A 15958-nucleotide genomic window follows, 5' to 3' on the forward strand; every position below is an offset into this window, starting at 1 on the left:
CGAACCCTACGGTGCCTCCTGCGGGTGGTGGGTCTGCAGGAAGATGGGCCCATATCCCTTTTTCGGGCCGTGCCCTACCGGGCCCCTTGGACTAAGGCCCAGCCACCTCCCTTGGCTCCAGGGCGGGGCCGGCTAATCCTATCCCAGGCAGGGTGAACTGTTCCTCGATGGTCTTCTCATAGGGGTCTTCTGAATCGCTCTTTGTCTGGTCCCTCACCCAGGACCAATTTGCCATGGGAGACCCTACCAGGGGCTAGAAGCCCCTGGACAACATTGCCCCTGGGATCCCTGGGACACACAAACCCCTCCACCACGATAAGGTAGCGATTTGCGGATGCGTCTACATGTAACAGTAAAAAAAGCCCTAACACTGGCAGCTTTTGTGTTCCAGTCTTTAACACTTTCTTACACTTTCTTAAGACTGTCTCTCGTGTTTTGACCTTACAAGACAGGCTGTCCTTTGTGTGTGACACTAAAGCAAAGTCAAACAGTTTTTCTTGGGTCTGATTTGCAGCACAAACCTGACAGTAGTAAATGCTGCTGGTGCGGGAATGCAGCCGCATAAATGTTTTCAGTGAATCGCTGAAACTTCTTTTGTTGACTGAGACACTTAAAGCGTCACCAGAGCTTAAATCCACACAGACCTTTCTGTGAAATCACCAGGCAAGGCATTAGTTAGATCACCAACCAAGCCATGTGTGGTTGAACAGGATAAGTTGATTTACTTCACAAGATACCAGACTGAATTTACTTTTATTGTTATTTTAATAAATGAATCTATGAATTGGTGTAATCTGACTTTGAGGAAGGGATGAAGATTGGTACAGGTGAAGAGGAGCCAGTTATAGCATAGCTCAGCATAAAGACAGGAAGACACATGCAGTTAAACATTTATTACATTTTAATTTTTGTCCTGTCATTTTCAAATGTATCAGGAAAATGTGTCAAAGCCCCCAAATCAGTTTACCGGCTGCACATTAACCACACACAAAGGACTGCGCTGCACATTTTCATGTCTAACATGTAGAGGAAATTAAATATGCCTCTTTAAAAGAATCACTCACACACACAATGCTTAGTTTTACCAGGTGTTGAAATGTTTTAAATTATAGTTGTCAGAATAAGAACCACTTCTTTGTTATTATAGAACTGTGACACTATGCTACAGTATGGTACATTAGATAACATTACAACACAAAACAATTAAAAAACAACTTTTCCGCAGCCATTGACGCATCTAATTACTTCAGTGGCTCGAACTGCAGCGTTGTTATGGAGGAAATGAGGTAACCAAGGAATCAAAAACCTGATTAGACATGAGAAATGAATCCACCACGCTGTGTTTCAGGATTATAATCATGTGCACATTTGAATAATTGCATTTGAATAAGATAATTTCCCACAAGCACAAAAGAACATTGCTTTACAAACTAAACAGTGTCCTTTAAATTAGTTTTAGGCTTTGAGAGTTAGACATGTCTAGAGCTCTTACTACCCTGACACTGACTTAATGTCACATTTCTCAAGTCTTTATAAACTACTAGGGAACACGAGTGGGTACTAAATATTCTCAGCAGACAAGCCTTAGTGTAGAGTGCAGTTTTTTGTACTGGAACATAAATTTCCTTCAGCTGCAGGAAGTAATTTTGAACATGATTTGTATTAGCCGCCAACAAAGGAATGCTTCGTCTTAATGTGCTGCTGCTGCAAAGACTCGCGCTGGACCGTGCGAGCCAATAGTTTGTGACAGTGATGGATGAGCTGCTGTAAGCACAATAAATTACCTAAATTATTTTTCAAGCACATCAGGTTGCAGCTTTCCGTGGCATGTTTGCTGCCAAAGTTCCCCATTCATTATAAGAAACTATCCCCATAACAAGTATGAAGGCCAGTAAACATGGCACGAAATGTCACGCTTAAATATCAGCAGTAAAAGTGATGGTAACATTTATAGGTGTAAGCCTTATTCACAGTACTACTGGAAGTCAGTTATTGACATCAATATCTTAAGGAGGGGGTGCATTTCTGTCTGAACCTCATCATTCTCCCTTTCCATCAAAGAGAAAAATGTATTTTCAAAGGTAACGACTAATATTATTTTACATATACAGTACTGTGGAACAAACTGGTCTTCAGCAGTACTCTGGGCTTTCTGGAGGTTTTTCACATATCTATGAAAAATACCAAAACGTTCTACGGTACAGAGGAGGCCAAGACAGACTTAATCATGAGTTTGTACAGCCATCTGTACAACATGGTCGAAACTCTGTGTCACGGTCTGCGTGCAGGCAGGCAGGAAAGGACCCAATGCAGGCTCGTACGCGGAGGTGAAACTTAAAGTCAAAAAGCAGCTTTACTGCTGGACAATAGGAAAACTTAAGTAAACCTGAAGATACAAAATCGACCAAGGGCAAAGACACAAAGGGGAAAATACGAAATAATCAAAATCTAAACAGGAATAACCAAGGCACTAGACAGGGGTGTCCAACTCCAGTCCTCGAGTGAGAGTCAGACAGAGAGGTTGCTTTTCCCTGAGAGCTGCAGCTTTTAGATGCACTCTTGTTCCGACACACCTGACTCTAATGAATGGCTTGTTACCAGGCCTTTGCCAAGCTTGATGGCATGCTGACGAGGTAATCCAACCATCTCATTCAACTGTGTTGGAGTAGGGATGCAGCTAAACGCTGTAGGACAGCAGCTTTTGAGGAGTTGGACACACTTAAGACTACCAAAGAGACTTAAACATGATACGTCACACTCTGTCACAGTTTGGGCTTTTCAGTCAGTGGTGTTATTATTGTTAACTGATGGAATAATGAACGTAGACTGGACATGCTTTCACCTTTCAATAAATTCTCGTAACTATTTCTGTTTATTTTCCAAACCAAATATAAAAGATACAGAAGGGCCTGAGACTTTTCATACTGTATGTCTTCATGTGATAGATTTAGGATGTATGAATGTTAATGCTAGCCCATTCCACCACATGTCCAAACGTATTCAGCAGAGATGCTTGTCTGTTCTCTGTGTCAGGGACAAAGCACCGCTTCTTCTCAGCAGCAGAGGTCTGAGTGCAGCTCTGCTCTGAAATCTGAACTTTAGCGTTTGTGAAGGAACAGATTTGTATGTGGAGAGTCTGCCTTATTTATTTACATCTTCTGTTTGAGTCAGTCACAATGCTCCAGTGGACCGCTTATTATTATTATTTGCCACCATATATCAGCTCACTGCACTCAGTAGTGCAGCAAACATTTTCCACTCAAACCCACAGAGGATAAGCTCATCCCTGACTGTGATCAATTTTCCATTTCCACAGAGGGACCCAGCTATTGTTTGCGGCTTCTCTCTGAAGCTAAGAGGAAAACATGAAAGAGGTGAGACGCTAGAGGTGAGCCAGCAGCGCAAAGACATGCATCAGAAACTACTTCATACTGTACCATGTGGCTAACATGGCACACAAGCTGTGTCCACGTTTCTGACCATAAAGTAAAGAATTGATGTTATGTCCTTAGTTATCACCATATCTGAATATATCTGTGATATCTCAGTGAAACTTTAATCAACCAATGGTTGATAAAAGTGACTATTTGCACTTTTTATCTAAAAATGTTTCTCTGCTCTTATATGCTGCTGTCGCCATTTAACCTTATAGATTTTCTCTAGTATTTCCTTAATAAATAGTTATTTTAAAATAGGAATTCAAAACAAATTTCCTCAAAAAAAAAACACTGAAACCACCACACCAATACAGCCCTTATACCAAGCAGCAACCTGACAAATTAAGCCAACGCTAAACAGAAGGAAATTGAAGTAATGAAGGGTCGTTAATGCTGTTTAAAAAAAATTTTTAATCCCCATAGACCAGAGGTGTCCAACTCCAGGCCTCGAGGGCCGGTGTCCTGCAGGTTTTAAATGTGTCCCTGACTCAACACAGCTGATTTAAATGACCTCCTCAACATGTCTTGAAATTCTCCAGAGGCCTGGGAATGAACTAATAATTTGAATCAGGTGTGTTGACCCAGGGTGAGTTTATGCAAATATAAAAAAAAGTCACTTCTAAAATAAATACACAAATTGTGTAGTCATGTATTTTGGTGAGGGAGATATTTATATTTATATATATACCTGAAAAATAGGATCATGGCCAAGCTTGAAACCTGGATCCCCCGTAGCCGGTTACCAAGATTACGTGAAGTACCTTCAGTAGGTCTGTTAGATGATGTTAATGCAGCACTACGGACAATACCTACAACCACGATTACCGACACTAACAAGCTGATCTACAATACGGCAGCAGTGATCAGTGAGATGCTTGGCTACAAGTTGAATAGCCACAAGGGGCAGTACCCTGCATGGAGAAGGAGGCTAGAGGCTAAGATCAAAGTAGCACGGAGGGAGGTTAGCCAACTAACGGAGTTGCAGAAAGGTGCAGCAAAGAAGGTGCAGAAGAAATACAGCAAACTGTCCATACCTGAGGCCTTGGAAACTGCCAAGCAAAGACTCACAGCCTTGGCCAGCCGCTTGAGGAGGTACACCAGAGAGATAGAAGGCAGGAGAATAAACCAGCTGTTCTCCACAGAACCAGCAAAGGTGTACTCTCAGTGGCAAGGGAACAATAAGAGAACAGCACCACCAAGGCTGGAGACGGAGCAATACTGGAAGAGCATATGGGAGAAGGACGCAACCCATAACGGCAATGCTCGGTGGCTAGTGGATCTGAGGGCAGACCATAGCAACCTCCCTGAACAGGGTCCAGTAACCATCACAGTGGCAGATATCCAAGAAAGGGTCTCCAGTATGAAGAGTTGGACAGCACCAGGGCCCTACATGGTTCACGCCTACTGGCTGAAGAAGCTGACTGCACTCCACGAGCGTCTGGCAGCACAAATGAACCAGCTGCTAGTTAACGAGAGACACCCGGAATGGCTAACTGAAGGCCGGACGGTCCTGATCCCCAAGGACCCCAAGAAGGGACCAGTCCCCTCCAACTACCGACCAATAACCTGCCTCAGTACTACATGGAAGCTCCTGTCAGGCATCATAGCGGCTAAGATGAACAGGCACATGGGTCAATACATGAGCGAGACACAGAAAGGAATTGGCAAGAATACCAGAGGCGCAAAACACCAGCTACTGGTAGACAGAACAGTCAGCCGAGACTGCAAGACCAGACTGACAAACCTGTGCACTGCCTGGATTGATTACAAGAAGGCCTATGACTCAATGCCCCACAGCTGGATACTGGAATGCCTAGAACTATATAAGATCAACAGGACCCTGAGAGCCTTCATCAGGAACTCAATGGGGATGTGGCGTACAACACTAGAGGCCAACTCCAAGCCCATAGCACAAGTCACCATCAAGTGCGGGATCTACCAAGGAGATGCTCTGTCCCCACTGCTGTTCTGCATAGGCCTGAACCCCCTCAGTGAGATCATTAACAAGACTGGATACGGATACCGACTACGGAACGGAGCAGTTGTCAGCCACCTCCTGTACATGGATGACATCAAGCTGTATGCCAAGAGTGAACGAGACATCGATTCACTGATCCACACTACCAGGCTATACAGCAATGACATTGGAATGTTGTTCGGACTGGAGAAGTGTAGTCGGATGGTAACAAAGAGAGGGAAGGTAGTCAGAACTGAGGGGATTGAACTACCAGAAGGCAACATTGCAGACATAGAGGACAGTTACAAGTACCTGGGGATCCCGCAGGCAAATGGGAACCACGAAGAGGCCGCTAGAAAAGCTGCAACCACCAAGTACCTGCAGAGGGTCAGGCAAGTCCTGAGGAGTCAGCTGAATGGTAAGAACAAGATCCGGGCCATCAACACGTACGCCCTGCCCGTGATCAGGTACCCTGCTGGGGTAATAGGCTGGCCAAAGGAGGAGATAGAAGCCACTGACATAAAGACAAGAAAGCTCCTGACCATGCATGGAGGGTTTCACCCCAAGTCCAGCACCCTGAGGCTGTACGCTAAGCGGAAGGAAGGGGGCCGGGGACTGGTGAGTGTCAGCACCACAGTCCAGGATGAGACAACGAACATCCAAGAATACATTGGGAAGATGGCCCCAACTGACCGAGTGCTCAGTGAATACCTCAGGCAGCAGAAACCCAAGAAAGAGGAGGGAGACGAGGAACCATCATGGAAGGACAGGCCCCTGCACGGTATGTACCACCGGCATATAGAGGAGGTGGCTGATATCCAGAAATCCTACCAGTGGCTGGACAAAGCTGGACTGAAAGACAGCACAGAGGCACTAATCATGGCAGCACAAGAACAAGCTCTGAGTACAAGATCCATAGAGGCTGGGGTCTATAACCTGGAAGTCCCGAGATCAAAATGGGAGATGCCCCCAAGGGTGGTGGAGAATGACCGAGCTAAGATCCTGTGGGGCTTCCAGATACAGACGGACAAAATGGTGGTGGCTAACCAACCGGACATAGTGGTGGTAGACAAACAGAAGAAGACGGCCGTAGTGATCGATGTAGCGGTTCCGAATGACAGCAATATCAGGAAGAAGGAACACGAGAAGCTGGAGAAATACCAAGGACTCAGAGAAGAGCTGGAGAGGATGTGGAGGGTGAAGGTGACGGTGGTCCCCGTGGTAATCGGACCACTAGGTGCGGTGACTCCCAAGCTAGGCGAGTGGCTCCAGCAGATCCCGGGAATAACATCGGAGATCTCTGTCCAGAAAAGCGCAGTCCTGGGAACAGCTAAGATACTGCGCAGGACCCTCAAGCTCCCAGGCCTCTGGTAGAGGACCCGAGCTTAAAGGATAAACCGCCCGCAGGGGCGTGCTGGGTGTTTTATTTATATGAAGCCATACTCGCTCGGACTTGCCCGGATTAAAAAGGTCTGCGTCAGATGATGAGGAACCAGGGCACCCTGATGAGAAGTGGGCTACTCCAACAGAGAGAAGGGCATCGTTGGGCAAGAGAGGAAAAATAGGTCACTGTTGGAATGCTACTATATTAACCCAAGCAGAAGAGGTTACATGAGTGGGATGAGGGACCTATGGGATCTTTGACACCCAACATCCACGCTAACTGAGAAACAGTGATAGATGTAGTGATGCCAAATGACAGCAACATCAGGAAAAAGGAACACGAGAAGCTGGAGAAGTACCAAGGGCTCAGAGAAGAGCTGGAGAAGATGTGGAGGGTGAAGATAACAGTGGTTCCAGTGGTAATCGGACCACTAGGTGCAGTGACTCCCAAGCTAGGTGAGTGGCTCCAGCAGATCCCAGGAACAACATCGGAGATCTTTGTCCAGAAGAGCACAGTACTAGGAACAGCTAAGATACTGCAGGACCCTCAATATACAGGATTTATCAATAAGAATACTGCAACTTGAAATTCTATATTTTTTTATGCAATGAACATACAAGTATTGACCCCAAGTTCATCTTGGGAATCCTTCACCTTGAAATTGTACGTCTTGGTGGACTGGCTGGTTAAGGGTCTCTCGGAAGTGTTCGGCCCATTGTTTGTTTTGCTCTTCTTGGGCGATCGAGAGCTTCCCATTTTTTTCCTCGACTGTGACGTTTGCATTGGTCCTCGATCCAGTAAATGGTAAATGGCCTGTATTTATATAGCGCTTTACTAGTCCCTAAGGACCCCAAAGTGCTTTACATATCCAGTCATCCACCCATTCACGCACACATTCACACACTGGTGATGGCAAGCTACATTGCAGCCACAGCCACCCTGGGGCGCACTGACAGAGGCGAGGCTGCCGGACACTGGCGCCACCGGGCCCTCTGACCACCACCAGTAGGCAACGGGTGAAGTGTTTTGCCCAAGGACACAACGACCGAGACTGTCCGAGCCGGGGCTCGAACTGGCAACCTTCCGATTACAAGGCGAACTCCCAACTCTTGAGCCACGATCACAAGTAAGCTTGTTTACGATGCGGTATAGGGTCTTGGAATCATTCCGATCCGCTGCTTCCTGAGTTTCGGCACCTTTTCATTCTAGCCATTCTTTCTTGTCTTTCTGACAGCTTTTCTTCACTAGCCGATCTAATTCTGCGTAGCATCGGGTTCCTTCCTCTCTGGCTTGTTCAGTTTTGGCCTGCTCTCTTTTGAGCTTCGCAATTTTTCTCTCATCGATCAGTTCCCATGTTCTTCCTTGGATCCACTGTTCGTTTCTCTTTCCTCTGTGTCTTCTGATCAATAACATTGGAAGACGCAGAGGAAACTGCAACTTGAAATTCTATATTTTTTTATGTAATGAACATAAAAGCTTGTGGTAAATTTTAAAATACATGGTTGGATATAAAGTTTTACAAAACTCACAGTGTTCACATATAGTCAAACTGGTCCCAGTGAGCTACCAGAGATATAATGGTGTCATTTAATCATCTCCTGTGAGCTCACAGTGTAAAACATACACAACATTGATAAAAGGAAAAAAATCTAATGTGATAAACTTTAATTCCTAAAACAGTTTTTGTGAAACAAATGAATTTCTTTGTGTAAAAGTAATGTAAAATGTGTCCACTGAATGCCAAGTAAGACATAAAAGTAACTATTGTCTCACTCAAAATATAATATTGCTCATTACTGCAGGCCACTTTATCTTTGTTGTATGAGATGCATCACCTGGCAGCGCACTACAGTGTAATCTGGTTTTAAATGAGGAGATAGTGACTTACATAAGGAATAATTAATGCTCACAGGCTTGTGTAATTTTAAACTGCTTAGGGGGGATATCATGTTTCACAAGATTTAGTCTCAAACTGCCCACAGAGAACGTTGTCAGTAGTTAAAGGACATTTTCAACAAAAGTTTTTAAATGTTAAACTCAGCATGTGGCATTAATACCAGCAGGAACATTTCAAATACAGATAATCCAGCCATAAAAAGCTGGCAAACAAAAATAAAAACATAATTTCCACTGAACTGCAAAATCTCAATAAATAAAACCTGCCATTGTTAGCAGATTGTTACATCTGAGTGTAGATGGAGACAGCTAAACAGCCAATAAGTCCAATATGAGTATATCACACACTGTTATTTTTATATTCTCTCTTTCCTGATCGTGGGAGATGATTTGTATTTAAAAAGCAACTTAAATACAATTGTGGCCATAAACTGTCTGTATCTATAAAGTGGGGGTAATTATTGTCTGTGAAGGTTCTCAGTCATCCAGGTCATCGTAGTCAAAGGAGCTTGGAAAGAAAAGCGTCTGGACTTCTTTAAGTTGCTTGAAGACGTTTCACCTCTTATCCGAGAAGCTTCTTCAGTTCTAAGGTCAAATGGTGGAGAGTCCCAGATATAAACCTAGTGGGAGTGACCCCCCACAGAGGGACAAAAGGACCCCCTGATGATCCTCTAATCGCCTGAGCCAAGGTGTGAAACTGGGCGTGGGTCCCAATCAGCCAGAGTTTCGGGTGTGTTCATTGTGAAACCTGGAGGACAGATGAGGAGAGGACAGATGGTTCGAAAGAGGAGTGAAAGAAGCCATCTATGTCCACTGTGAGCGACCATCTTTGAACAGAGGCGGGGGTTTACGACACCAACTCTCTGCCATCTATAATCCAGTTTTGAGATCCCTTCCCAGACGCCTTAACGCCCACTCACATCCTGGGCCATCTGACCTCAGGAATTCACATGATAAGGTGGAGCCAGGTTTCACAATGAACTCACCCGAAACTCTGGCTGATTGGGACCCACACCCAGTTTCACACCTTGGCTCAGGCGATTAGAGGATCATCAGGGGGTCCTTTTGTCCCTCTGTGGGGGGTCACTCCCACTAGGTTTATATCTGGGACTCTCCACCATTTGACCTTAGAACTGAAGAAGCTTATCGGATGAGAGGTGAAACGTCTTCAAGCAACTTAAAGAAGTCCAGACGCTTTTCTTTCCAAGCTCCTTTGACTGGGGGTAATTATTATTTATTCCTCGGCTAAATTTGTAATTTTGCTTACTTCCAAGAATTGAACAGTCTGTAATTGTTGTGGTAGTGAAAAATATCAACCAAAATCTATTTAAGTATAACTTTTATGTAATGTTTTTGCACTACTACATGAGCAAACTAATGAAATAATTATTTCCCCCACTGTATCAGTACAAACTCAACGGACTCCTGTCAGTAAGAATTTTACAGATGTTCAAAAATGTTATAAATGATATAGTTCTAACCTCTGAAATGTAACCTTAGAAGGAGAAACAAACTGCCTTTTTTGTAAATAATGTTTTTGTGTGTTTCAGTTAGTTGTTTTTTTTTTCATTTATTGCCACGACTTAGATGAACAATTAAAAACTTACTTACTTAGACTTAGATCCTCCCATGCTTTATGTGGCATATTGGGCGGCAAACGAACGCCACCAGGCTCGATCTTGTGCCCGGGCTTCAGCTTCATCCAACGTTATATTCAATGTCTTTAGGTCTTGATGGAATGACCTTCACCAGGTGTTGCGGGGACGTCCTCATGGTCTTTTAACGACCAGGGGTTGCAAGCGCATCACTGTTTTTGGAATCTGTGCGTCATCCATGTGGAGGATATGGCCGGCCAGTCGGAGCCTTTTGCGTGCAACGATGTTGTGAAGTTTGACTGTGCCACTCCTTCGCAGGATCTCCTTGTTGGTGATGTGGTCGGTGTAGAGGATCCTCAGAATCCGGCGAAGACATCGCTGCTGAAAGACGTCGAGTTTGGTGTTGATGCAGGCCGACACCTTCCAAGTCTCGCTGGCATAAATGGCGGCTGGGATCACGATTAAATTAAGCAAGCGGTTTTTGATCTTGAGGGAGATGGTCGGGGAGGACCAGATCTTGTTCATCCTCCGAAATACCGCAGCTGCCTTTCCAATGCGGCATTTGACATCCGGCTTGCCGCATGACGTAGTCGAGGGCAACGAGAAAAAGTAGAGGTGACAGGATGCAGCCCTGCCTGATGCCGGTGGTGATTTCGACGAAGTCGGTGTGGCCATTTCCGGTCTTAACGCAACAGCATGATCACAAGTACAGGTCCTTGAAGATGTTGATGAAGATGGTAGGGACACCATACAAGTGCCGCATCTGCCAAAGAGAATCGTGGTGGATGCTATCGAAGGCCTACTTGAAGTTGACGAAATTGATGGCGAGTTGTTGTCGGTACTTGACGCACTGTTCGATGATGTTTCTTAAGATGAAAATCTGTTCTGTGCATGATCGGCCTATCCGGAACCCAGCTTGCTCTTCTAGTAGACGTTGGTTGAGGGCACTCCTCAGTCGTCGAAGGAGGACGGTACAGAATGCCTTGCCAGGCACAGAGAGGAGGGTGATGCCTCTCCAGTTGGTGCACTCGGAGGTGTGGCCCTTCTTTGGTAGCTTGACTATGGCGCCCTTCCGCCAGTCCTCCGACACTGCCACTTTGCCAGCACTTGTTGAACAGGGTCGTCAGTTCTTCCACCATGGCTTGGCCGCCGTGTTTCAGGAGCTCTGCTGGTATTTCGCCTAGGCCAGCCACTATGTTGTTCTTAAGGCTCGTGATTGCGATCTTCACTTCCTCGATGGTGATTCTGCCAGTATTGACCCCAAGTTCATCTTGGGAATCCTCCGCCTTGAAATTGTATGTCTTGGTGGACTCTGGCTGGTTAAGGGTCTCTTGGAAGTGTTCGGCCCATCGTTTGTTTTGCTCTTCTTGGGCGATCGAGAGCTTCCCATTTTTGTCCTCGACTGTGACATTTGCATTGGTCCTCGATCCAGTAAGCTTGTTTACGATGCGGTATAGGGTCTTGGAATCATTCCGATCCGCTGCTTCCTGAGTTTCGGCACCTTTTCATTCTAGCCATTCTTTCTTGTCTTTCCGACAGCTTTTCTTCACTAGCTGATCTAATTCTGCGTAGCATCGGGTTCCTTCCTCTCTGGCTTGTTCGGTTTTGGCCTGCTCTCTTTTGAGCTTCGCAATTTTTCTCTCATCGATCAGTTCCCATGTTCTTCCTTGGATTCACTGTTCGCTTCTCTTTCCTCTGCGTCTTCTGATGGTGTTTTGGGCGGACTCCACAGTGGCGTCCCTGAGGCCAGTCCAGAGGTCTTCGACGTCTTCCATTTCTCCAAGGAGGGTGAAATGATTTTGCAGCTCTAAAGTGAAGCCATTGACAACGGTCGGGTCCTTGAGCTTCTCGATTGCGAACGGTGCATTTGGTGCGGGCTGTCTTTGTTTCCGAAGTTTGAATTTGACTTCCGCTCTGACTAGGTGGTGGTCAGATCCAACATCTGCTTTTTGACATGCCCTTATGTCTTGCAAAGCCGACCTCCATTTTTGGCTGATGCAGATAAAATCAATTTCATTGAATGTACGCCCATCCGGTGACCGCCATGTCTTCTTGTGGATCTCTCGGTGCTGGAAGTATGTATTTCCAACGCACAGCCCATTGTGCTCGCAGAAGGATACTAATCGTTCGCCGTTATCGCTGAGATGCGTTGAAGATGCATGCGATCCAACCACTGTCTTCAATCCCAATCGGTCGCCGCCCAGCTGGGCATTAAAGTCTCCGATGAGGATCTTAAGGTCGTAATTCGGGATGTCATTAAAGATGTCTTGCAGCTGATCATAGAAATTGTCCTTGAAAGCGTCTTCCGTATTGTCCGTTGGTGCATAGACTTGCACAATGGTCTTCTTGGTGTGTCCAAATCCAAAACGAGCTGTGATGATGCTGTCGTTAACAGGTTTCCAAACAACGAGTGCGCTCACGGCTTCTTTGCTCAATACGAACCCCACTCCATGTTAATGTCGATCTTCATGACACAAGTACAAGATCGTCTTGCCATCGCTGATAATTCGGCCACTCTCTATCCACCTCATTTCACTGATTCCAAGGATGTCTAGCTGATAATCGTCAAACTCCTTCAAAAGTTGAGCCAGCCGTCCGCTCTGATATAACGTGCGAACGTTCCATGTCCCAATTCTTGTGATGGTTTTGGCAGAGAATAATGCTTCCATCGGGCGCTGGATGCCATTTTTGGTTTCTTCCAGCACCCTCATCCTGTTTGAAGTAGAATTCCAGCCACATTGTCCAAAACTTCTGCTTTCGTTTGTCATTTCTGTAGCGGTAGGGTTTTTTACAGGTACGGGTTGCTAGCCCGACGCCCAACTCTCCTCCTTTCTCATCCGGGCTTGGAACCGGCCATGGCGGAGTTAATTAAAAACGACATATTCTAATTGCTTGGAGTTAGAGACAGGTTTGAACAGCAGTGATCACTTCAGAGGGCTGATTAAAGCATGTAATAGTTGTGCCATTTACTGAAATTTCAAAGTCTTAGACCGAAAGATAAATCCTTAATAGCCCCATATGAAATATTGTTGTTTAATAAACATCTGATTAAGCTCAAATATGTTTAAATATTTTTAATTCTTCATATTTAAAGACAGTCTCGGTGTCTCCTGATATAATCCCACACTGACTCCATGACACTGAGATTAGGGCTCCGTGGGAACCAAGTCATCTATAATAAACTTCTATGACAGACTCCTTGTTTTGCCATTGGCTGAAGAAACTGCTTCCTAATTTGGGAGCGATCAGAACCCTGTCTGAAGTCATGGATTACTAAAAACAGTAACGTACATGTAATAATTCAGAAAAACAGAAAATCTGCCACCTTGTTGAGAAATTAAATTGAACAGCACAGAAGGTCTGCAAGCCAGTACAAAGTGAACACAAACCTGGTGGACCGTCTACTGCTGGCTCACGTAAACACTGCACAGAGAGAAGATTCAGCTATTTCAAAACTGCATCTCCTGCCATTCGGTCTAAACAACTAACAACACATTTTTTAGGCTTCATCGAAGCCTTTATGATTCGTCTCTGGCCATGTAAATGCTGGCAACGTCTTATCAAGACATGTTATAGTGAGAAAGTCTGGAGAGAGGGAGCAGGTGGCTTTTGGGACTCTATTAAGAGCATTAGGCTTTCAAGGAACGTCTCCCTCAGGCGCATGCATTTTGCAACATGATCAGTTGAGGAAATTAGCGGGAGAAAAGCCTAATTCATTTTACTGGAAAGTGGAATTGTGAAAAAGCCCTAATAAGATCTAGCTAAAAGGCTTCTAGTGTGCTCTCCTCTGTCTGAACAGGCAGCCTGACAAAATGCAGAAACTCAAACGTGATGAACGTTTGCTGGTCAGCAGATTTAATTGCAGGAAGAAAAGCCATTTCCTGAGATGAAATGTGTAGTCTCCTGTGAAGTGGTGATTCAGTGACATCTGTGTGTCTTAAAGGGATTAATAGCATACAGTACTATCTGTCTTCTGGCAGTGGGCAAAACATGACATGAGGGCGAGTCGCTGTTGGTTTCTGCAGGACAGCTGCTGCCATAGAGTCAAGGTGCAGAGGACGACAGTAGGCTGGGAAAATCAATTTGACCTCTTATATAATCTGTTTTTACTGTTATGTAATATAGCCTTAGCAATTATCGGACGAGCTTCGAACAGTTGTGTTCCTGCGAGAGGTTGTAGGTGGTATTAGGACAGTTTAAGCTCGGAGGGTAACTTTGAGTGTAGCTAAAGATCCTGGATACAAGTGCACACTTTGACCGCTACAGCTACGTGAAGCATTAAAATAAACTCTGTAGGAAGCTGAGAAGTAATACTCCACAGGCATATTAACTTATCAGCAATCAAACTGTGGACCTTTTGATTGTGTTATTTAGTTTTGTCATCATCGGTTATTTATAATAACACCAAGACCAGAGGGTATCAAGACCAAGACAAGACCAAGACCAAGACTGAGAAAAAAAAGTCTTTAAACTGCAGCCAGAAGCTGCTTCGTTTATGGGTGTAAGCATTTTATGTGTTTTTGCGATGCACTCACACAGCCCTCCTCATCACTGTCTACTGTCTCACTCACTTACTGAGAGGACAGGCGCAAGCTCCACTTGACTGTCGTGTCTCTCACATAATGATATTATCCCATATCCTCGCATGTGATTGGCCACAATATGGACGCTGTGTTTTGAGTTTTGTTCAAAAAAGAATCACTCATATAGGAAAAATATATATATCACATCTGCAGGACACCTTAAACTAGTTTTTTAATTAAGCAGTAAGGCAGAACAAAGTCGGGGCTGCATCAAGACACAGGGACTAAACCCCAATTCAACCAGACCCAGAACTGATCCGGAATTAAAACAGGATACAACAGTTCAAAATCAGGACTACTGAGGACTTAACCAAAACAGAACCAGAATCAGAACTAGATGATAGTAGCACTAAAATCATCATAGACCTGCACAACACTTTTTTTTAATTCTACCAAAGTCCACTATTTAGATTCAGAAACATTTATATAATTATTTATCCTTGTTGTGCAAACAAGCTGCAAAACTTAATAAATATAGAATTTGAAAAATAACAAACGGAATCTAAAAAGTTACACTAGGCACTGGATACATGTTCTGATGAGTTTTGGCAAACAACCATGTGACTAACAGGTGTGTCTCACCTGCTCTTGTTCCCTCCCTCTCTCATTCTGCTCCTCTCTCTCCCTCCCTCTCTCTCTCTCTCTCTCTCTCTCTCTCTCTCTCTCTCTCTCTCTCTCTCTCTCTCTCTCCCTCTCTCTCTCTCTTCTCTCTCTCTCTCTCTCTCTCTCTCTCTCTCTCTGTTCCTCTCTCTCTCTCTCTCTCTGTTCTCTCTCCTCTCTCTCTCTCTGTTACTCTCTCTCTCTCTGTTCCTCTCTCTCTCTCTGTTCCTCTCTCTCTCTCTCTCTCTGTTCCTCTCTCTCTCTCTCTCCCTCTCTCTCTCTCTCTCTCTCTCTCTCTGTTCCTCTCTCTCTGTGTTCCTCTCTCTCTCTCTCTCTCTCTCTCTCTCCCTCTCTCTGTTCCTCTCTCTCTCTGTTCCTCTCTCTCTCTGTTCCTCTCTCTCTCTCTCTCTCTGTTCCTCTCTCTCTCTCTCTCTGTTCCTCTCTCTCTCTCTCTCTCTCTCTGTTCTCTCTCTCTCTCTCTGTTCCTCTCTCTCTCTCTCTCTGTT

The 15958-nt window shown here is 44.9% G+C and overlaps 1 protein-coding gene across 4 annotated transcripts in view; it reads left to right on the forward strand.

The window, feature by feature from the left end:
• pex5la (peroxisomal biogenesis factor 5-like a) overlaps positions 1-15958 on the forward strand; it is a 116111-nt gene that overhangs the window by 41086 nt on the left and 59067 nt on the right. The window contains exon 2 of one of the 4 annotated variants that reach the window (XM_080879075.1): positions 3317-3388. The exons of 2 other annotated variants lie outside the window; for them this stretch is intronic. Coding sequence is in view for 1 of the 2 variants with exons in the window: in XM_080879073.1 (XP_080735199.1) it covers positions 3366-3374 (9 nt within the window). In the remaining variant the exon portion in view is untranslated. Of the gene's footprint in view, positions 1-3316; positions 3389-15958 lie in introns of those variants that run through there. One more of the 4 variants, XM_080879073.1, reaches the window with a different exon arrangement.

This window comes from Rhamphochromis sp. 'chilingali' (assembly GCF_963969265.1).
Source record: "Rhamphochromis sp. 'chilingali' genome assembly, chromosome: 3".
NCBI classification, from domain to species: domain Eukaryota; kingdom Metazoa; phylum Chordata; class Actinopteri; order Cichliformes; family Cichlidae; genus Rhamphochromis; species Rhamphochromis sp. 'chilingali'.